The sequence below is a fragment of the Oncorhynchus mykiss genome, chromosome 16, assembly GCF_057628025.1.
Source record: "Oncorhynchus mykiss isolate SJ-2025 chromosome 16, ASM5762802v1, whole genome shotgun sequence".
Lineage (NCBI taxonomy): Eukaryota > Metazoa > Chordata > Actinopteri > Salmoniformes > Salmonidae > Oncorhynchus > Oncorhynchus mykiss.
The window spans coordinates 46820827-46844406 of NC_143037.1; the positions used below are offsets into that span (position 1 = coordinate 46820827).

The window sequence follows — 23580 nt, forward strand, 5'->3', positions numbered from 1 at the left end:
GTCCACCCACAAAGTTCCTCATACACTTAATCTCAGGTCCCCTCAAGTTTTCCATTTGCACAGTAATTCACACTCGCATTTTTAACACAATTGCGTGAATGCACATTTTAGTACATTCATCCGACTGAGATCAGAACTGTATCTTTACCTTATAGTATTCAAGTATCTGAACTATTTAGAGGGAACGTTACATACTCAATAAGATTCTAGAATGTTCTTATTTCCCCATTCTATGTAGATGCACTTAAGCTTGTTGTCTTCTAATCAACACTCAACACAGAGGAGACCCCACCCACACTCACCCTATCTGCAGTCTGCTTGCCAGTCCCACACAGGGACACACACTGGTCTGGAATAGCTTTCATAATGTGCTTCAAACATCATGCTGTGCCTAGTACACCGCATCATATCCACCATCATGGCTGTTAGCTCACTGGAGGGTGGAGAATTCCTCTCATCTTCATTGTTCACATCATCTCCCTCTGGCAGCTAACTACAGACAGCCTCCTTCAACTGTCACAGTGAATGTTTCAATGAGATAGAATACTCATTGCCTGATGTCACCTCACCACCCATTTACAGAAGTGATATTGTAAGGAAACTGCAGGTTTGGAAAAGCTTTTAGGAATCTGTAGAATAGACTAGAGAACTTTGCAAAGTTCACACGCAGGTCACTCAACTGTATAAGTCTTCATCAAAGTCAAGCCCTAATATTCAATCATCACACTGTAACATTATTATATATCATTGTATACTTTGTTCCCCCAGTATTTCCATGTCTCATTGTTGAGGTTCACCACAGTCAGTGCCCATCCTCTTAGAAAAACAAAGATGATGAAATATTGGCCTTTTTAGTGTCTGTTTCTGTCAGATCAGTAAGTCCCAGACCCAGACCAGGGCTTATCTCAGAGCTTAAATAGCCTGATGGTCCTCCCTGGCTGCTGAAAGGGGGATTTCTTTTGCTCTGACGCCCTGGGATCAGATGGGATTGAATGTGACTGGGGCTCAGTGTCCAGTCAAGCTGGCACAGAGAGCTGTGCCCAGAGAACTGTGTGCCCTGCCAAGGCCAGCCTGCCACCTCTCATCTGCATCGGCTGCACAGAGGCTGTGGCTGCCAAGGGGCACGGGCGTAGACCACGTACTTAGGCTTTGTCCTGCCACCCTCTCTCTGCCTTCCATCATAAGCATTTGCTTTGCACACAGACACAGTCTTGGCCTGAGTGAGTCAGGACCCAGCCTCAATGAAATTCGCTACAGCCAAAAAAGCACTCTGACTAAAGTCACTTCAAGTTCCAGTCTGGTAGCCATGAATATATTCTTTATTGCTACCATTTATTATACAAATGGAGGAGGTAAGTGTTTGTTGATCGAGTGTGACATCATTTCCAATCTCATGCAGTAGCTGTAAAGTGTTGACTGTAAACAAAGCTCCTTCCTACAGAAAAGCCCCTTCCTGCCCTTTTTTGAACACTAATGTCCCGTATTTTGCGGGCAATGTATTTCTGAGTCATTCTGTACTGTTCTCTGTCTTATTGTAGCTCGCGAGGGGGCCCAGCCAGTGGCTACTGTCACTCCCTCTGTCCTGACCATCCAGCAAGGAGGCCATGCTGAGTTCCACTGTACTGTGACTGGCAACCCTACCCCTGCCATCGAATGGATAGGTAAGGAAGGCCTGGCTATAGCCAGTGGAAAATGTATAGCATTAACTAAGCCAGCACAAACTGTATTGTCTTGTTCTTTATCAATGGAGTTTATGCTGGCTTAGTCTTGAAGTTTTGGAAGTATACACTGAGGGTATGAAACATTAAGAACACCTGCTAGTGGTATAGACTGACCAGGCGAAATCTATGATCCCTTATCGATGTCGCGTGTTAAATCCACATCAATCAGAGTAGAATAGATGAAGGGAAGGAGACAGTTTCAAGGAAGATTTTTAAACCTTGAGAGAATTGAGACATGGATTGTGTGTGTGTGCCATTCAGAGGATGGATGGGCAAGACAAAATATTTAAGTGCCTTTGTACGAGGTATGGTAGTAGCACCTTGTTCAAAGGCACTGGCCCAGGCGCAAGAACTGCAACGCTGCTGGGTTTTTTCACTCAACAGTTTCCCATGTGTATCAATAATGGTCCAACACCCAAAACACATCCGACCTACTTGACACAACTGTGGGAGGGTGGGAGTGGGAGGGGGGGGGGGGGGGGGGGGGGGGGGGGGGGGGGGGGGGGCAGCAGCAGCAGCATCTCAATATTAGGAAGGTGTTCTTAATGTTTATTCACACTGTATAATTTCATTACTTTCAAAAGGGAAACATGAAATCTATGTGTTTTTAGGTCCCGGTAATAGGATGAGCCCCAATGCTGTGGTCCGTGGAGGGGTCCTGACCATCCTTGCTGTGGAGAGGGAGAATGGGGGGGAGTACATCTGCAAGGCCCTCAACACCCACGGAGAACACACATCACGGGCTGTCCTCCACGTCAGTGGTTCCCAAACTGTGGGTCGGGACCCACTTGTGGGTCACAGCAGGGGTCCAGGTGGGTCGCGGGATGCCAAAATATAAAATATAAAACGCAACATGCAACAATTTCAAAGATTTTACTGAGTTAGAGTTTAAATAAGGAAATCAGTCAGTTGAAATAAATACAGTAGGCACTAAACTATGGATTTCATGACTGGGAATATAGATTTGTTTTTGTTTTTAAGTAGGGACGTGGATCAGAAAACCAGTCAGTATCTGGTCTGACCACCATTTGCCTCATGCAGTGCGAAACATCTCCTTCACATAGAGTTGATCAGGCTGTTGATTGTTGCCTGTTGAATGTTGTCCCACTCGTCTTAAATGGCTGTGCAAAGTTGCTGGATAATGGCGGGAACTGGAACGCGCTGTCGTACACGCATGCCATACACGCTGTCTACCATCTGAAGTAGGTTACGCCAGTGACAATCGAAGGTGAGCATTTGCCCACTGAAGTAGGTTACAATGCTCAACTGCAGTCAGGTCAAGATGTGGTGAGGACTGTGGTGGCATATTTCTGCTTTACTAAATGAGGAGAGAGTTACAAACTTCACACACCAGTCAGAGTTATACTTAAACTACATATTTTTTAATAATAAGCTTTGCAATAGCCTTTTTGACTTTCAATGATGCGCTATCTCTAATGAACCATTGAAAAGTACCAACAAAAAGTACAAAGATCTTTTATAGCCAAGATACACCCCTCTCCACTTACACTGACGAACCACAGATCTTAGGAACAGTTCACAAAGGTTAAGATTTGTATGGAAGGTATCTATAAAACACAGCAGACAGTTACTGCTGTGTCAACAGTTTTCATTGTAAAGACCAGTGTCTGGCCCTCTCTACTCCAAACTAGAACCCGTCTCACCTTGGTACGGTAGAGCACAAAAACATTACCTCATGTTATCTGGAATGCTCTTTAGGCTTTATTACCCAAAGACATCGTAATTCTCCTCTGTCAGTGCTATCTCATAGAGGCCCATCCTCAGTAGAACACACACACACAATACTTTATTCTGTCAAATAAAACAACCATTATAATGCAGTATAAGCATTATAACATCATCTTGCAATTTTCCACATCAGGACAACGAGCATGAGTTTCCCTGAGACAATATCTGACGTTTGTGCAAAAAATTTGTTCCCACATATGCTGTGCAAACCCACAGTTTCATCAGCTGTCCGAGTGGCTTGTCTCAGACCATCCCGCAGGTGAAGTTGCCGGATGTGGAGGTCCTGGGCTGGGGTGATTAGACATGATCTGCGGTTGTGAGGCTGGTTTGAAGTACTGCCAAATGTTTTTAAAAAATGTTGCAGGCTGCCTATGGTAGAGAAATTAACATTAAATTCTCTGGCAACAGCTCTGGTTGACATTCCTGCAGTCAACATGCCAATTTCACGCTCCCTCAAAACTTCAGACATCTGTGGCATTGTGTTGTGTGACTAAACTGCACATTTTAGAGTGGCCTTTTATTGTCCCCAGCACAAGCTGCACCTGTCTAATGATCATGCTGTTTAATCAGCTTCTTGTTATGCCACACCTGTCAGGTGAATGGATTATCTTGTAAAGGAGTAATGCTCACTAACGGATGTAAACAAAATAGTAAAGAAATTTAGAAAAATATGTTTTTGTGCGTATGAAACATATCTGGGATCTTTTATTTCAGCTCATGAAACATGGGACCAACACTTTACATGTTGCATTTATATTTTTGTTCAGTATATATAAAAATATATATACTTTTTTGTGATGGAAAACACTTACAGTTTAAACTTAAACTTTAAAAGACCAAGTCCATATTATGGCAAGAACAGCTCATATAAGCAAAGAGAAACGACAGTCCATCATTACTTTAAGACATGATGGGCATTCAATCTGGAAAATGTCAAGAACTTTGAAAGTTTCTTCAAGTGCAGTCGCAAAAACCATCAAGGGCTATGATGAAACTGGCTCTCATGAGGACCACCCCATGAAAGGAAGACCCAGAGTTACCTCTGCTGCAGAGGATATGTTCATTAGAGTTACCAGCCTAAGAAATTGCAGCCAAAATAAATGCTTCACAGAGTTCATGTAACAGACACATGCCAACATCAACTGTTCAGAGGAGACTGCGTGAATCAGGCCTTCATGGTCGAATTGCTGCAAAGAAACCACTACTAGAGGACAAGAAGATAAGAAGATAAGAAGAAACACGAGCAATAGACATTAGATTGGTGGAAATCTGTCCTTTGGTCTGGAGTCCAATTTGAGATGTATGGTTCCAGCCGCCGTGTTTTTGTGAGACGCATAGTAGGGGAACGGATGATCTCCACGTGTGTGGTTCCCACCGTGAAGCATGGAGGAGGAGCTGTGATGGTGTAGTGGTGATTTAGTTAGAATTCATGGCACACTTATCCAGCATGGCTACCACAGCATTCTGCAGCGATACGTCATCCCATCTGGTTTGCGCTTAGTGGGACTATAATTTGTTTTTTAACAGGATAATGATCCAACAAACCTCCAGGCTGTGTAAGGGCTATTTGACCAAGGAGGAGAGTGATGGAGTGCTGCATCAAATGCCCTGGCCTCCACAATTGCCCAACCTTAAATCAAATCAAATTGTATTTGTCACATGCGCCGAATACTATAGTGAAATGCTTACTTACAAGCTCTTAACCACAATGCAGTTTTAAGAAAATAAAAAAATATATATATATATATACACACTACCCTTCAAAAGTTTTGGGTCACTTAGAAATGTCCTTGTTTTTTTTTAAAAGAAAAGCACATTTTTTTGTCCATAAAAATAACATCAAATTGATCAGAAATACAGTGTAGACATTGTTAATGTTGTAAATGACTATTGTAGCTGGAAACGACTGATTTTTAATGGAATATCTACGTAGGTGTACAAAGGCCCATTATCAGCAACCATCACTCCTGTGTTCCAATGGCACGTTGTGTTAGCTAATCCAAGTTTATCATTTTAAAAGGTTAAATGATCATTAGAAAACCCTTTTGCAATTATGTTAGCACAGCTGTAAACTGTTGTGCTGATTAAAGAAGCAATTAAAACTGTTCTTTTTTAGACTAGTTGAGTATCTGGAGCATCAGCATTTGTGGGTTCGATTACAGGCTCAAAATGGCCAGAAACAAAGACCTTTCTTCTGCAACTCGTCAGTATATTCTTGCTCTGAGAAATGAAGGCTATTCCATGCGAGAAATTGTCAAGAAACTGAAGATCTCTTACAACGCTGTGTACTACTCCCTTCACAGAACAGTGCAAACTGGCTCCAACCAGAATAGAAAGAGGAGTGGGAGGACCCGGTGCACAACTGAGCAAGAAGACAAGTACATTAGAGTGTCTAGTTTGAGAAACAGATGCCTCACAAGTCCTCAACTGGCAGCTTCATTAAATAATCTTGACCTGACTGCAAATCACCAGTCTCAACGTCAGCAGTGAAGAGGTGACTCCGGGATGCTGGCCTTCTAGGCAGAGTTGCAAAGAAAAAGCCATATCTCAGACTGGCCAATAAAAAGAAAATTTAAAGATGGTCAAAATAACACAGACACTGGACAGAGGAAGATTGGAAAATAGTGTTACGGACAGACGAATCTAAGTTTGAGGTGTTCGAATCGCAAAGAAAAAATTTGTAAGACGCTGAAAAAATGAAAAGATGCTGAAGGAGTGCTTGACGCCATCTGTCAAGCATGGTGGAGGCAATGTGATGGTCTAGGGTGCTTTGGTGGTGGTAAAGTGGGAGATTTGTACATAGTAAAAGGGATCTTGAAGAAGGAAGGCTATCACTCCAGTTTGCAAAGCCATGCCATACACTGTGGACGGCGCGTAATTGGAGCCTATTTCCTCATACACCAGGACAAAGACCCAAAGCACAGCTCCAAACTATGCAAGAACTATTTAGGGAAGAAGCAGTCAGCTGGTATTCTGTCTATAATGGAGTGGCCAGCACAGTCACCAGATCCCAACCCTACTGAGCTGTTGTGGGAGCAGCTTGACCGTTTGATACTTATGTGCCCATCATACCAATCGAACTTGTATGAGGTACTTCAGGAAGCATGGGGTGAAATCTCTTCAGATTACCTCAACAAATTGACAACCTGAATGCCAAAGGTCTGCAAGTCTGTAATTGCTGCAAATGGAGGATTCTTTGACGAAATAAAAATTTGAAGGACACAATTATTATTTATTTTATTATTATTTAAATTAAAAATCTTTAATTATAACCATGTCAATGTCTTGACTATATTTCCTATTCATTTTGCAATTCATTTCATGAATGTTTTCATGGAAAACAAGGACATTTCTAAGTGGCGCCAAACTTTTGAATGGTAGTGTATATAGAAAAACACAAAAATAAAATATAAACAAAATCTATAAAAACTGTAAAAAAATCTATATTTAAAAAAAGAGATGATAAATAGATCAAAATAATAATAAATATTTAAATGCAGCATTAAAATAACAATAGCGAGGCTATATACAGGGGGTACCGGTACAGAGTCAATGTGCAGGGGGCACCGTCTGGAACTAGACTTGGCGCTCCGGTACCGCTTGCCGTGCGGTAACAGAGAACAGTCTATGACTAGGGTGGCTGGAGTCTTTGACCATTTTTAGTGCCTGCCTCTTACACAGCCTGATATAGAGGTAGCTTGGCCCCAGTGATGTATTGGGCCGTACGCACTACCCTCTATTGCGGTTGGAGGCCGAACAGTTGCCATACCAGGCAGTGATGCAACTAGTCAGGATGCTCTTGATGGTGCGGCTGTAGAACCTTTTGAGGATCTGAGGACCTATGACAAATTCTTTCCGTCTCCTGAGGGGGGAATAGGTTTTGTCGTGCCCTCTTCAAGACTGTCTTGGTATGCTTGGACCATGTTTGTTTGTTGGTGATGTGGACACCAAGCTCTCAACCTGCTCCACTACAGCCCTGTTGATGAGAATGGGGGCATGTTTGGTCCTCTTTTTCCTGTTAATTAATCATCTCCTTTGTCTTGATCACGTTGAGGGAGAGGTTGTCCTTGCACCACACGGCCAGGTCTCTGACCTCCTCCGTATAGGCTGTCTCGTCGTTGTTGGGGATCAGGCCTACCACTGTTGTGTCATTGGCAAACGTAATGATGGTGTTGGAGTCGTGCCTGGCCATGTAGTCATGCTTCTACACCTGCATCGCTTGCTGTTTGGGGTTTTAGGCTGGGTTTCTGTACAGCACTTTGCGACATCAGCTGATGTAAGAAGGGCTTTATAAATCTGTTAGACTGATTACATTTGATTGACTGAAAAGGGACTGAGGGGACTGAGCAGGCACCCCTGAGAGTCACTGGTGCTTCCTGCTCTCTTGGTAAATAGTGTGGTCTACAGCTTATCGTTATTGTACCTCAGGAGAGCAAAACCTTGAGACTTCCTTAGATTTCGTGCAACAGCCGTTGTTTACAAAAATACATAGACCGCCACCCCTTGTCTTACCAGAGGCCGCGGTTCAATCCTCCCGAAAAAGCGTAAAACCCGCCCTCTGTATGTTTATTAATGTTGTCGTTCAGCCACGACTCGGTGAAACATAAGATATTACAGTTTTGAATGTCCCGTTGGTAGGATCTACGTGATCTTAGTTTGTCTATTTCATTATCGATTGATTGTACGTTGGCTAATAGGACCGATGGTAAAGGTTACTACATGACTCCAGATGCGCTATTTCATAGTTTCGATGTCTTCTCTATTATTCTACAATGTAGAAAATAGTAAAAAAAAATAAAGAAAAACCCTTGAATGAGTCGGTGTCCAAACTTTTGGCAGGTACTGTGTATATTTTTTAATAACAGCCGACAATCTTTCAGAATTTACAGTCACCAAAATAAAAGCTCGACAATCAGGCCCCCCATTGAATTTGTTATGTTTGAGCATAACAACGCAGCATTAGTAATGCCAGAATGTGTAGAATTGCAGGAAATTAAGCTTAAAACTGAACGATTCTCTCCTAGCTCCATGGCAAAATGTATAGAACTGCAGGAAATTGGCTTTAAAATTGCAAAATGTTCTTTCAGCTCCATGGCAAAATGTGTAGATTTGCAGGAAATGATCTTTAAAATTGCACAATTGTCTCTCCGCTGCCAAGATGAGCGCCTCAAATGTTCTTGCCCAGGGCCCAGACAGAATTCAGCCCGTTTCTGCGCCATATCTCACCATCTAAGCCCCATTTTGATCCCCCCAAAAAACCCTGCACAACTCATTTCCTAATTATACAGTCAGTTCTTAAAATTGGTCACTAAAGACCATACTCAAATCTATATTCAGTTGAATGTTTTGAAGAAGAGATGATGAATCTACTTTTTGACTTTTTCTTTGTGTGTATGTTTTTTCACTTATGGTGGGTCGCGACTCAAAACACACCTCAATTGGGTCAGGAAGCCAAAAGGTTTGGGAACCCCTGCCCTACGTACACAGTGGGTCTCAACATCAACAGCAGGCCAATGTCACAGGTTCATAGGGTGGTATTGTGACTTGAGAATACTCTGCATCCGGCCCATATATCTACCAGTCTTGTTGGGTACTCATTTGGTCATCTCCTGTTTCCTTCCTGTGTGCTTGAAAGCTTCAGGTGCCAGCCTGCCCCACGTGCAGGTGAGCCCCCAGAGGGTGGACATCTATGAGGGTGAGACTCTGAGGCTGTACTGCAGGGCTGGAGGCAGGCCCAGCCCCGGACTCACCTGGAAGAAACAGAAAGGACAACTCCCCCCGCAGGTAAACACAGGTCCTTTCTATCTGATACTTTCTGCCTGGGACTCAGGATGTGGTTGGGATATATCCTGATCTGAAGAGTAACTATTATGTATTGTATATAATATATGGTGCTGGTATCTCACCGTGGGTTGTATGGTGAAAAAGTGAATTCTGGTGTATTTTGACATACCGTTGTTTTTTCCTTCTTGTGTTTCCTTCTCCCCCTTTTTTATTCCCCCCCTTTTTCCTTGACGTTTTGCTCAGGCCATTCCTTCTCACGGTTTCCAACAGTTTAAAAGCAACAGTCTCGATGTGTTACAGAGACGTATTGAGGAGCTGCAGGTCTGTCCATCTGTCCTCTGTCTCGATGTCTGTCTGTCCCATCTCTTACTTCCCACCTGTTGTTCTCTACTGACCTCTACTGACCCTTCAACACACTCTACTAAAAGCATGATCAAACGTTCCTTTGATTCATCATCACACACGGTAACCACCATTCATTCACCACAAGCAAATAGCTTTTTACAAAGCCTCCATGATGCGTATGGCATGGTTTAGTTGTTGTTTTTGTCTTATAAGTGTCACATCCATCCATCGTCCTCCATTTTCAAATTTGTCCACATGATCATATCATCCCTGACATTTGTTTGTCCTAAAAAAAATATTGATCCCCTCCATTCTGTTTACATTATTATTAGTATTCCTCTATGTACACACCCAGGCCCCAGGGCATAGCTAGGTATTTGGGACATTGCTTCCTCGTGCCAGGTCCTGCCCCCCCCCACCAAGGGGCTTTGGGTTATTCCCTCCGTACCTCGTGTCTTCTCTGCCACCCGAGGCCCTGGGCTTTGTTCTGCCTCATGGAGCTTCAGCGTTGTGTCAGCTTTTCCCAGGGGGACTCGGGCTCTGCCGTGCGGCCACGCAGAAATTCTGTGTGCTCTCGCAAATGGATTGCTTTGAAAACTTGTGAATGGGTTCATACACACATTGAGCCGGGCCCGCCACGGCTTCTGCTCACTTTAGCCTGGCCCTCACGGTTGACTCGCCCGGAGCTAAGCAGCTTTATCCACGGATGGATGCCACACCACCACCACCTCCCAGATACTGTAATCCACCCAGCCCAGGCCTGACACACCCCTTTAAATACTCTACCTAGACACACCCCATTAAATTTTCCATCTAGAAACACCCCTTTAAATTCCCTCTAGACACACCCCTTTAAATTATCTTTAGGTGTACTACTGTGTATTCTCAGCCAAAACACTGGTCCATTTTACACGCTGATGCTTTATAAGGTTTGAAATATTGACAAGGTCCACCCCACTGTCCTTTATAGTTAAGTGTGAAGTAGTTGCTTAGGGACTCGATTTGACATTACCATACACAGGCTGATTATTTCCCCATTGGAAAAGAGGATCACGCTGTCTTACTATTGTGTTTGGTTGTTGAACATTGGGATTCATTTAGAGATGAAGGCATAGCGTTGATGATGTTGTAAGTATTAGGAAACATCTGTAATGCATTTCCAGTGATTTCATACATGGATAGAGAAGATTTGTATTGCCTGTGATGAAACCATTGGCTCAAAGGCCTATGTCATATATCTTAATTCCCTAACAGTTTCCCATTCCTGTCAACATTGTACTGAATCAGTTCAACAACGATTATTTTAAGTGTACAAAAGTGTCCAAAAACATACTACGATGGACGACAAAACATACTTCTATACCTAATGTAGTCTACTACTAACTAGTGTCAAAGACATCTACTGTATGTCATTGGTAACTATTTCAATGGTGATCATTATTCGTTGTCAATTCAACAGTTGTACCTGTAGAATCATCATAGTAATGTTGATGAAAGGAAACATTATTATTCTCAACAACCAACCAACTGGTTTGATTTTTTTTGTTTTCTTTCGTGCAAAGCACAGCTGAAAAGCCTTTTTAATGATTATCATAACACAAACATTGTCACAAATCACAACCGTATAACAATGGTGTGTATATATATATATATATATATATATATATATATATATATATATATATATATATATGCTGAAGATCCACCTGCGATGTGATTTTGTTGGTTTTGCCTCCTCATGGATTAAAAATCATGTCAAGTATGTCTGTTGTTTGCACCATTTGTGGTCTGTGAAATCCAATGTTTATAGAGTAGGCGTTTCTCTAAAGGTAAGTCATCTCATGTGTCTGTATGGTGTCCTTCTATTGGATTTGGGTAGAGACGTGATCATTGTCAGGTAGTTCATACCACAGTAGTCCGTGTCTTAAGGCCATTGTGACATAGTCTTCATCCCTCTTCTTCATCGTTGCCGTGTCCTCTCTAGGCCAGTATGGAGCGCACAGACATTGGCACCCTGCTAATCCCTAACATCAAGTCGTCTGACTCTGGCACCTACTTGTGTGTGGGCACCAACTCCATCGGATCCTCAGAGGCTCGCATCGAGGTCACCGTCAATAGAGGTGAGAGGTCGCACTTGGATCGTTGTCAGTAGGGTACACATTTTAAAATGCTGTGCAACAATATATAAAAACTGCTGTATTGTAGTGGACAAGTTCAGATAGTACTGATTCATTCTGTTTCAAAACGTTTTCGCCCTACTGAACACGACCCAGGTCAACCTACCCCAGAGGAGTACTGCTGTGTGTTGACAGTAATATAACTTTTGTAAATGTCTGTATCCTGCGTTTGTTGCTGTGTAGCAATAGGAAGAGACACCATCTCGTCAGCCATCACCATCCAGCCCTCCATAGCTGACGTCCAGGAGGGACAGAGCCTGGACCTCAACTGTTTTGTCCCTGGTAACCCCCCACCTGCTGTCACCTGGAGGAGGGAAAGTGGACGCCTGTCCGCCAATCACCAGGTTGGAATACACACACACATACACGCACAGCTAGTAAAAGCTAATTGGTAATGTCATGAAAATCTGTTCTGTTTATTTCAGCTGAATAGTCACTCATATGTACTGTGTGTGTGTGTGTGTGTGTGTGTGTGTGCGTGCGTAGGTTTTGGGCACCAAGCTGCGTATCCTCTCTGCCGGTCCAGATGACTCTGGGAAGTATATCTGTCTTGTGGAGGGAGGGCCTGGTACTCCTGTCCGTCAGGCCTCAGTCTCTGTCTCAGTCACTGCCACCTCCTCTCGTAAGTCACTAAGCCATTCTCTCTGTGACAGTACAATGAAACTATCCTCCCCACTGATATCACCAGGGATGATGGTGAAACAGCCAGAGGCATATGCAGTAGGAACATCTGTTTTTTTAGAGAACTTTATTTAGTGGCCTTTCGTCAGGTACAGTGGTACTTTTCCAGTTGTTTGTTTTCTAACCCTCCCTAAAGTGACCTCTGAGAGTATGTTTTTCTATTCTATTTCCTGGAGTAGGTCTGCAGACCCCCATCATCTCCATTGAGCCCCAAAGTGCAGCGTTGCGACAGGGAGAGTCAGCCAGCTTCAAGTGCAGAGTCTACGGTGGAGCAGAGCCCATACGGCTGGAGTGGAAACTGTCCAACAACCAGCCCCTTCCTGGTGAGGCCCCTCCCATTCAGTTCAATAAGTCTGAACTTTTCTTTTTTTACTATTACCCCTTTTCTCCCCAATTGGTAGATAGTCTTGTCCAATCGCTGCAACTCCCGTATGGACTCAGGAGAGGGCGTCCTCCGAAACACGACCCTGCCAAGCCACACTGCTTCTTGACACACTGCTTGCTTAACCCAGAAGCCAGCCACACCAATGTGTCGGAGGAAACACCGTACTGTCTTACAGCTGGCGACCGAAGTCAGCGTGCGTGTGTCAGGCCTGCCACAAGGAGTCACTAGAGCGTGATGGGACAAGGACATGCCGGCTGGCCAAACCCTCCCCTGTGCCTTCTCATGGGTCTCCCGGTCGCGGCCGGCTGCAACACAGCCTGGGATCGAACCTGGGTCCTTAGACTGTTGCGCCACTCGGGAGGCTCCAATTCCATACGACTTTTGCAGAAAGGCATTTAGTCAGTGGTGGAAAAAGTATCCCATTCTCATACTTGGGTAAAAGAAAAGATACATTAGTAGAAAAGGATTCAAGTAAAAGTGAAAGTCACCCAGAAAATACTACTTGAGTAAAAGTCTAAAAGTATTTGGTTTTAAATATACTTAAGTATCAAAAGTAAATTAAATTGCAAAAATATACTTATATACGTATCAAAATTGCTCATATTAAGCAAACCAGAGAGCGCAATTTTCATGTTTTTTTTTTTAAATTTACGAATAGCAACCCTAATTTACGGATAGCAAACCTCAGACATAAGACCCTCAGACTACAACCCTCAGACATCATTTTCAAACGAAGCATGTGGCCTAGTGGTTAGAGCATTGGGCCAGTAACCGGAAAGGTTGCTGGATTGAATCCCTGAGCTTTTTACAAGGTAAAAATCTGTTGTTCTGCCCTTGAGCAAGGCAGTTAACCCACTGTTCCCCGGCGCCGAACCGAAGACGTGGATGTCGATTATGGCAGCTCCCCGCACCTCTCTGATTCAGAGGGGTCGGGTTAAATGTGGAAGACACATTTCAGTTGAATGCATTCAGTTGTACAAGTGACTAGGTATCCCTCTTTCCCTTTAGTCTGTCCGCAAGATCAGAGGCAGTAGAGATGACCAGGGATGTACTGGACAATTTTCCTGTCCTGCTAAGCATTCAAAATACTGTATAACGAATACTTTTGGGTGTCAGGGACAATGCATGGAGTAAAAAGTACATTATTTTCTTTAGGAATGAATTGAAGTAAAAGTTGTCAAACTTATAATTAGTAAAGTAAAGTACAGATACAGATAAAGTGGTACTTTAATGTATTTTTACTTAATTACCTTACACCACTGCATTTAGTAATATTCATTTCAGATGTCAGAATCATGTCATTATCCACACAAGCAAACTACCTGCAATATCTACAGTAATATATAGTACTATAATATAGTCTGTATCCTGTTACATTTCCTTCATATTTAGCTATGTTTTTAATCAAACACACAACGTTGCTGCTTGTCAGAGATGTACTTGACAGACTAAAAGATTCCACATGAAACCTTTCATTCTGTAGACAATGTGAAGGTTGGCCATTACGGCACTGTCCTCACCATCGCTGACGCCCGCCCTAGCAACCAGGGCACCTACAACTGTGTGGCTACCAACCTGTTTGGAATCACCCAGAGTATCGTCTCTCTGATCATCAGAGGTATGGCACACACAGACACACACACACACACACATACGGTGTTGATGTTTCTGGTGTGGTTCACCGTGAGCATCTGCCCTCTGTTACAACCCCCTTAGTAATTGCCGTGGCAACAGAGTGACCAAATGGTTGTTCGTCGTGATGATGTCATCCTTCCTTCCAGAGTCTCCTGTAGCAACCGTCACCCCTCAAGGGCCCGTGCGAGTCAGGATGGGTGAACCCATTAACCTGGAGTGCCAGGCTTCCGGGGAGCCACGCCCATCTGTCACATGGCACAGACTGGACAGCGCCCGCAACACCATGCTTAGCAGCCCTGTGCCCATGGAGTCCAACGCCGTCATGCAGGTAGTGTACTGCATTAGTGTTCCTGATCCTCAACTTCCTATGAAACCTCCAAGTCATTGTTACTGAGCTTTTGTGCTTTCCTAAACCCAGATTAAGTTGAATCCTAGGTTCTCAATTCAAATGGCTTCTTGGTATAAGACTAGGCTTAATCTGTGTCTGGGTAACCTGCCCTAGTATTTGGATATCATTCATTTTCGCGCTAAACTAAATGACAGGGTGTGCTATTTATTCTACGCTGGGCAGACCCGGTAATGCTGTTCCCCTTCCGCAGGTCCTAGTGGCCCGTCCAGAGGACAGTGGTACCTATGTGTGCACAGCCCACAACGACGAGGGCACCACAGAGACCAGGGTGGAGGTGATCGTGGAGGGGATTGCCCAGGTGCCCGTCACGCCCCGTGCCTCTGTGCCCGATCCCCTCATGGTGGTGGTGGAGGGACAGAGCACCACACTGAGATGTGACGCTCACGGTAACTAATCCACCTTTAAATTACACAAATGAGTACTATAGCAAAGAGAACTGAGAAGAGAATAATTTTTGTATTGTTTGTACTGATACTTGTTAGTACAGAGAATACTTTTAAGTAAAATGATATTATGCAAATGAGAGCTGAGAGGAAATGGATGTTATAGTCACCTCCTCTTTGCTAAGATCATAGAATTGGCATGACAAATAATTGACTGTACAAGTCCTTTTCACACACTGATATTCATTGTGCTTTCAAAATCAACTCTTCAGGCTTCCCTGTCCCTAAGATCACGTGGTCTAAGCTGCGTGCCCCTCTCCCCTGGAGACATAAGGTAGTGGACAACACGCTGATCCTGCCCAATGTTGGCCGGGCAGACTCTGGAGAGTACATCTGCAACGCCACCAACAGCATGGGCACCACCGAAGTCACCATCATGCTGGACGTGGAGAGTGAGTCTCAAAATTTGTGCACGCTGGTCTGGCCAGCTAGTCATGAGCGATAGATTGGTTTCATAATTGAAAGCAAGTTCCCAGTCTGTACAGAAACACTATGGAGATAGATATGGGTACACATACACTACCTTTCAAAAGTTTTGGGTCACTTAGAAATGTCCTTGTTTAATGTCCAGTTTTTGTCCATTAAAATAACATCAAATTGATCAGAAATACAGTGTAGACATTGTTAAGGTTGTAAATTACTATTGTAGCTGGAAACGGCTGATTTTTTAATGGAATATCTACGTAGGCGTACAGGAGCCCATTATCAGCAACCATCACTCCTGTGTTCCAATGGCACCAATGTTTCCAATGTTGTGTTAGCTAATCCAAGTTTATCTTTTTAAAAGGCTAATTGATCATTAGAAAACCCTTTTGCAATTATGTTAGCACAGCTGAAAACTGTTGTTCTGATTTAAAGAAACAATAAAACTGGCCTTCTTTAGACTAGTTGAGTATCTGGAGCATCAGCATTTGTGGGTTCGATTACAGGCTCAAAATGGCCAGAAACATTCTTCTGAAACTCATCAGTCTATTCTTGTTCTGAGAAATGAAGGCTATTCCATGCGAGAAATTACCAAGAAACTGAAGATCTCGTACAACGCTGTATACTACTCCCTTCACAGAACAGTGCAAACTGGCTCTAACCAGATGAGAAAGAGGAGTGGGAGGCCCCGGTGCACAACTGAGCAAGAAGACAAGTACATTAGAGTGTCTAGTTTGCAAAAGGGTTTTCTAATGATCAATTAGCCTTTTAAAATGACCAATTTGGATTAGCTAACACAACTTGCCATTGGAACACATGAGTGATGGTTGCTGATAATGGGCCTCTGTACACCTATGTAGATATTCCATAAGAAATCTGCCATTTCCAGCAACAATAGTAATTTACAACATTAACAATGTCTGCACTGTATTTCTGATCAATTGTATGTTATTTTAAAGGACAAAAAATGTGCTTTTCTTTCAAAACAAGGACATTTCTATGTGACCCTAAACTTTTGACCGGAAGTGTATAGATATGAACACGAGTAAACTGAAAGATTGATACACAACATAGATAATAAGGAACTGGTCCACTAGTGTATATGAAACATAGCTTTGCATTGTGACTGAATGTTGGTCTTCGGTGCCCGTTCCTTGCTTCGCTCATGAGTAGCATTGTCCAATCAATCAATCAATCAATCAATAAAATGTATTTATAAAGCCCTTTTTACATCAGCAAATGTCACAAAGTGCTATAAAGAAACCCAGCCTAAAACCCCAAACAGCAAGCAATGCAGATGTAGAAGCACGGTGGCTAGGACAAACTTCCTAGAAAGGCAGGAACCTAGGAAGAGACCAAAGACAGGAACCAGGCTCTTAAAAGTGGCCAGTCCTCATCTGGCTGTGCCGGGTGGAGATTATAAGAGTACATGGCCATTTTTAAGGCCAGATTATTCTTCAAGATGTTCAAATGCCCATAGATTACCAGCAGGGTCAAATAATAATCACATTGGTTGTCAAGGGTGCAACAGGTCAGCATCTCAGGAGTAAATGTCAGTTGGCTTTTCATAGCCGATCATTCAGAGGTCGAGACAGCAGGTGCGGTAGAGAGAGAGTCGAAAACAGCAGGTCCGGGACAAGGTAGCACGTCTGGTGAACAGGTCAGGTCATGTTCAAATCATCCTAATGTCTCAATACCAGTACCTGTCTCTACTCACTAAACCTCCTTGGACACAGCTCCTCCCTATGCCACCTCCCTGCCCGACGACGTGGCAGTGCGTGTGGGCGAGGTGATCCGACTGCAGTGCCTGGCCCATGGTACTCCCCCCCTGCTCTTCCAGTGGACCAAGCTGAATGGCAGCCTGTCCACCAGGGCCGACGTCCAAGGAGGAGACCTCCAGATTAACCTAGCCACACCCGAGGACGCTGGCACCTACAAGTGTGTCGCCACCAACAAAGTGGGCACCAGTGAAGCACATGCCACAGTCACTGTCAGGTGTAAGTACTGTGCTCAGTTACAGCTTTGTCTGTTCTTATTTGGCAAACCAAATTGAGCCGACAGCTCAATTACTTTGCAATGGGAAATGCTTTCATGAAAAGCAAACCTAAAAGCCATGCGACTGGGAACTCAAAGCAGAATGTGTTTGTGTGGGTGTGTGGATGTGTTGGTGTGGATGTTTGGATGTGTGTGTAGCCCCCCTGGCAGTGCGTGTGTCTCCTCAGGTGGAGGTAAAGGCCCGGGGTAGTGCTGTAGAGTTTACCTGCTCTGTTGCAGGAGGCCTGGGGACCACCATGGAGTGGCTGAAGGAGGGAGGAGCCCTGCCCCCCAACCATCACATCAAAGATGGGGTGCTGAGGTGAGTCACACCCACCAGGAGAGAAACTTCACAGCAGGCAGTCAAAATACCTATAATGATCAACACAAATAAATGAGGGTCCAGAATTAACCTAACTTAAATGCGATCCTGGATCAACCTAACTTAAATGCGATCCTGAATCAACCTAACTTAAATGCGATCCTGGATCAACACAACTTAAATGCGATCCTGGATCAACACAACTTAAATGCGATCCTGGATCAACACAACTTAAATGCAATCCTGGATCAACACAACTTAAAGATGATCCAGGATCAACACAACTTAAAGATGATCCAGGATCAACACAACTTAAAGATGATCCAGGATCAACACAACTTAAAGATGATCCAGGATCAACACATCTTAAAGATGATCCAGGATCAACCTAACTTAAATACGATCCAGGATCAACACAACTAAATGATGATCTGTCGTGTATGCTCCCTCTCCGGCTCTCGAGGTCACCAGGCTGCTCATTATTACGCACACCTCTCACCATCGGTACGCGCACCAGCCCCTCATCAGACTCACCTGGACTCCATCACCTGCCTGATTACCTTCCCTATATATGTCGCTCCCTTTGGTTCTTTCCCGAGGCGTTATTGTTTCTGTTCCAGTGTTCATGTCTGTAAGCTACCCGTGTTTCTTGTTTTGGTCTATGTTAATTTATTTATTAAATACACTCCCTGAACTTGCTTCCCAATTCCCAGCATACAGGAAACACGGATCAACCAGATGATGATCCAGGGTCACGTCCCACTTGGTAAAATCAGGAAGTGCATTTCCGTCATCTGTCTTGCGCTGATACGTTTGTGTACTTTTATGTAGGATTGAGAACCTGGAGCAGCGCAACGAGGGCATCTACATCTGCAGAGCCACCAGTGTTCACGGCCAGGCCCAGGACTCCGCCAAGCTTACCATCCAAGGTCTGTCCAACATCCACAAAATCACTGAGACACACTGACACGCGTTTTGACACACAACCCTGAGTTATAACAGCGGAGACTTTTGTATAGTCGCTCTATGCAATCTATTATAATTCTGTTCGAAATCAGGGGCATAAAACATATTGCCCGCAAACCAGATCCGGCACACGAGCTCATTCAATTTGGCCCGCAGGGGGGTGATTTTTTTATTTATTTTGGGGGCGGGGAAATGATCTCAATTGACATTGAAATGGCTAAAACCAAACTGAAACTGTGTAGAAGTGGACCTACATTTTATAGTATATTTTCTCTGTCCAGCTTGCTAACAGTCAATGAAACGAATGTTAGACAGTCAGGGAGCATGGAACATTTTAAAAGCGATGGCTAGAGGACTATTTGCTTGTTTTGACGGCATGGAGATATAACACATTTTAGTTGCAGTGCTCCGGACCTTGGTGAAGACTGAATGCGGCCTGCGGGGCAAAATGAGTTTGACACCCCCTAAATATATCCATTCCAGCATTAATTTAATGTTGGTATTAACTCTCTCCCGTCTACAGCCCTGCCCAAGGTGATGATCAACGTACGTACCGCTGTGCAGACAGTGATGGTGGGTAACTCCGTGGAGTTTGAGTGCCAGGCAATCGGTGAGCCCCAGCCCACGGTGCGCTGGAGCAGGGTGGGAGGGCCTCTGCCGGCACACATCATGGTGAAGGGAGGCATGCTGAAGATCGAGCAGGTGTCTGATGCTGACGCTGGACAGTACCGCTGCACTGCCACCAACAACGTGGGCTCTGTGCAGTCTCAGGTGGTCCTACATGTCCAGTGTGAGTAGAAAGAGAAGTGTACTGCACCTGCACGTCTGCAAACACACATAGACACAAAGACACAACACGCGTACTCCTATAGCCCTTGTCCCCTCTGATCATGTATTGTTGGATATTTCTTTGTAAAGCCCTACCCCAGATCGCAGCTCTGCCAGAGCTGAACGAAGTGACAGTGGGATCAGATGCTGTCCTGCCCTGTGTGGCATCAGGATACCCAGTGCCTGCCATCAAATGGTCCAAGGTAGCCAACAAACTATTAGATAATGCCTATCTGTTTCTGACCATTTTCATCTGCTTTGTGCCTGGTGAACAGGATCCTGATTTGACCCTTTGTATCATGTTCTGTGTCCTTCTCTCTCTAGCTGGATGGGGAACTCCCTCCTAAGTGTAGACAGGTAGTCAACACCTTGACGGTTCCCGAAGTGACCCACGAGGATTCTGGCATCTACGTGTGCACTGCCTCCAACAAGCAGGGCAAAGTGGAGGCCTTAACGACCCTCAAAGTCCATGGTCAGTCAGCTGTATAGAAACACTGTGGAAGGCAATATACAGTTGAAGTCGGAAGTTTACATACACCTAAGCCAAGTACATTTAAACTCAGTTTTTCACAATTCCTGACATTTAATCCTAGTAAAAATTCCCTGTCTTTGGTCAGTTAGGATCACCACCTTATTTTAAGAATGTGAGATGTCAGAATAATACACTGCTCAAAAAAATAACGGGAACACTTAAACAACACAATGTAACTCCAAGTCAATCACACTTCTGTGAAATCAAACTGTCCACTTAGGAAGCAACACTGATTGACAATACATTTCACATGCTGTTGTGCAAATGGAATAGACAACAGGTGGAAATTATAGGCAATTAGCAAGACACCCCCAATAAAGGAGTGGTTCTGCAGGTGGTGACCACAGACCACTTCACTTCTCAGTTCCTATGCTTCCTGGCTGATGTTTTGGTCACTTTTGAATGCTGGCGGTGCTTTCACTCTAGTGGTAGCATGAGACGGAGTCTAGTGGCTCAGGTAGTGCAGCTCAGCCAGGATGGCACATCAATGCGAGCTGTGGCAAGAAGGTTTGCTGTGTCTGTCAGCGTAGTGTCCAGAGCATGGAGGCGCTACCAGGAGACAGGCCAGTACATCAGGAGACGTGGAGGAGGCCGTAGGAGGGCAACAAACCAGCAGCAGGACCGCTACCTCCGCCTTTGTGCAAGGAGGAGCAGGAGGAGCACTGCCAGAGCCCTGCAAAATGACCTCCAGCAGGCCACAAATGTGCATGTGTCTGCTCAAACGGTCAGAAACAGACTCCATGAGGGTGGTATGAGGGCCCGACGTCCACAGGTGGGGGTTGTGCTTACAGCCCAACACCGTGCAGGACGTTTGGCATTTGCCAGAGAACACCAAGATTGGCAAATTCGCCACTGGCGCCCTGTGCTCTTCACAGATGAAAGCAGGTTCACACTGAGCACGTGACAGACGTGACAGAGTCTGGAGACGCCGTGGAGAACGTTCTGCTGCCTGCAACATCCTCCAGCATGACCGGTTTGGCGGTGGGTCAGTCATGGTGTGGGGTGGCATTTCTTTGGGGGGCCGCACAGCCCTCCATGTGCTCGCCAGAGGTAGCCTGACTGCCATTAGGTACCGAGATGAGATCCTCAGACCCCTTGTGAGACCATATGCTGGTGTGGTTGGCACTGGGTTCCTCCTAATGCAAGACAATGCTAGACCTCATGTGGCTGGAGTGTGTCAGCGGTTCCTGCAAGAGGAAGGCATTGATGCTATGGACTGGCCCGCCCGTTCCCCAGACCTGCATCCAATTGAGCACATCTGGGACATCATGTCTCACTCCATCCACCAACAGACTGTCCAGGAGTTGGCGGATGCTTTAGTCCAGGTCCCTCAGGATCTCCTCCCGCCACCTCATCAGGAGCATGCCCAGGCTTGTAGGGAGGTGGAGGCCACACACACTACTGAGCCTCATTTTGACTTGTTTTAATGACATTACATCAAAGTTGGATCAGCCTGTAGTGTGGTTTTCCACTTTAATTTTGAGTGTGACTCCAAATCCAGACCTCCATGGGTTGATATATTTGATTTCCATTGATTATTTTTGTGTGATTTTGTTGTCAGCACATTCAACTATGTTAAGAAAAAAGTATTTAATAAGAATGTTTCATTCATTCAGATCTAGGATGTGTTATTTTAGTGTTCCCTTTATTTTTTTTGAGCAGTGTAGATAATTTTGTACCTGTTTCCTCCAGCATCTTCACAAGGTCCTTTGCTGTTCTGGGATTGATTTTCACTTTTCGCACCAAAGTGCGTTCATCTCTAGGAGACAGAACGCGTCTCCTTCCTGAGCGGTATGACAGCTGCGTGGTCCCATGGTGTTTATACTTGCGTACTATTGTTTGTACAGATGAACATGGTACCTTCAGGCGTTTGGAAATTGTCTAAAATGTCAAATAAAAAAAAATCTGATTTCTTTTGATTTTCCCATGATGTCAAGCAAAAAGGCACAGAGTTTGAAGGTAGGCCTTGAAATACATTCACAGGTACACCTCCCATTGACTCAAATTGTGTCAATTAGCCTATCAGAAGCTTTTAAAGCCATGACATAATTTTCTGGACTTTTCCAAGCTGTTTAAAGGCACAAGCTGTTTAAAGGCACAGTCAACTTTGTGTATGTAAACTTCTGACCCACTGGAATCTGTAGTAGATGTTCTAACTGACTTGGCAAAACCATAGTTTGTTAAGAAGAAATTTGTGGAGTGGTTGAAAAACGAGTTTTAATGACTCCAACCTAAGTGCATGTAAACTTCTGACTTCAACTGTTACATTATTGCCAGTATCCAACACCATGGTTCCCCATCCCCTATCTCTAGTTCATAGGCAGTAAGCTCAATCGGAGGGGAACTTTTGATATTGCCAGTATCTAACTCGACGATTCTCCATCCTTTATCTCTACAGATCGAGTGATGCCCTATTTCACCCAGGAGCCCCTGTCCTATCTCACTCTGCCCACCATCAAGAATGCCTACAAGTCCTTCAGCATCAAGATCAGCTTCAGGCCAGACAATCCTGATGGTGAGGCTGTAGTCACTTACAGTCAGACTTATGTACTGAAAAATAGCTTTCTCTGCACCAGTGGATTTGCAACTTTTGCTTTGAAGATAGTTTCACTGACTACAGTGATCCTGACTGCATCTGTTATGTCTTTGTGTCGTTGAGTGCGTTCTCTTTCCTTGGTTTTTTTTCACATGATTTCACCCCCCTCTTCTGTCCCTCCACACACTCCCTCTCTTCTCACCCATGTGGTGTGAAGGTCTCATCCTCTATGCGGGTGAGTCGCAGTGCTTGAGCTCACACACTCAGGACTGATGCAGGTGATGCTTTTTGGGCTGAAAAGCCACCAGTGATGTTGACCTTTTACCTTGCCATAATGCATCCTAATGTAGAGCACAGCTGATGGCTGTGAGAGAATCCTATTGAAGAATGGTCTATGTCCTCATTCAGGCATGGTGGCTGTGTTGGCACCCCCCGCTCGTCATTCCATTAGTCTTTGTCCTATTGATGAGGACAGTATGATGCCATCATTACAATCCATTTCTATGCATCAGCTTCTACCTACAAGACTGCCTTGCTGCTACTTAAGACAAGCTTTATTATTGCAAAATGAATGTCTTATTAGCCTATACAGTGATTAGGCCTCATAATT

At 44.4% G+C, this 23580-nt stretch overlaps 1 protein-coding gene across 48 annotated transcripts in view; it reads left to right on the plus strand.

Moving 5' to 3' along the window:
• The window catches only part of LOC110491067 (basement membrane-specific heparan sulfate proteoglycan core protein), a 158529-nt gene that overhangs the window by 112127 nt on the left and 22822 nt on the right, over positions 1–23580 (plus strand). For 12 of the 48 annotated variants that reach the window (XM_036946987.2, XM_036946991.2, XM_036946995.2 and 9 more), the window contains 20 exons: positions 1539–1661; positions 2333–2533; positions 9106–9254; positions 9498–9575; positions 11584–11719; positions 11960–12120; positions 12263–12398; positions 12637–12780; positions 14326–14460; positions 14624–14805; positions 15077–15272; positions 15542–15721; positions 17489–17749; positions 17946–18108; positions 18940–19037; positions 19598–19864; positions 19993–20105; positions 20227–20374; positions 22833–22949; positions 23188–23205. In XM_036946987.2, coding sequence (XP_036802882.2) covers positions 1539–1661; positions 2333–2533; positions 9106–9254; positions 9498–9575; positions 11584–11719; positions 11960–12120; positions 12263–12398; positions 12637–12780; positions 14326–14460; positions 14624–14805; positions 15077–15272; positions 15542–15721; positions 17489–17749; positions 17946–18108; positions 18940–19037; positions 19598–19864; positions 19993–20105; positions 20227–20374; positions 22833–22949; positions 23188–23205 — 3006 coding nt within the window. The remainder of the gene's footprint in view (positions 1–1538; positions 1662–2332; positions 2534–9105; positions 9255–9497; positions 9576–11583; positions 11720–11959; positions 12121–12262; positions 12399–12636; positions 12781–14325; positions 14461–14623; positions 14806–15076; positions 15273–15541; positions 15722–17488; positions 17750–17945; positions 18109–18939; positions 19038–19597; positions 19865–19992; positions 20106–20226; positions 20375–22832; positions 22950–23187; positions 23206–23580) is intronic. The other 36 variants (XM_090202933.1, XM_090202937.1, XM_090202947.1 and 33 more) reach the window with 7 other exon arrangements.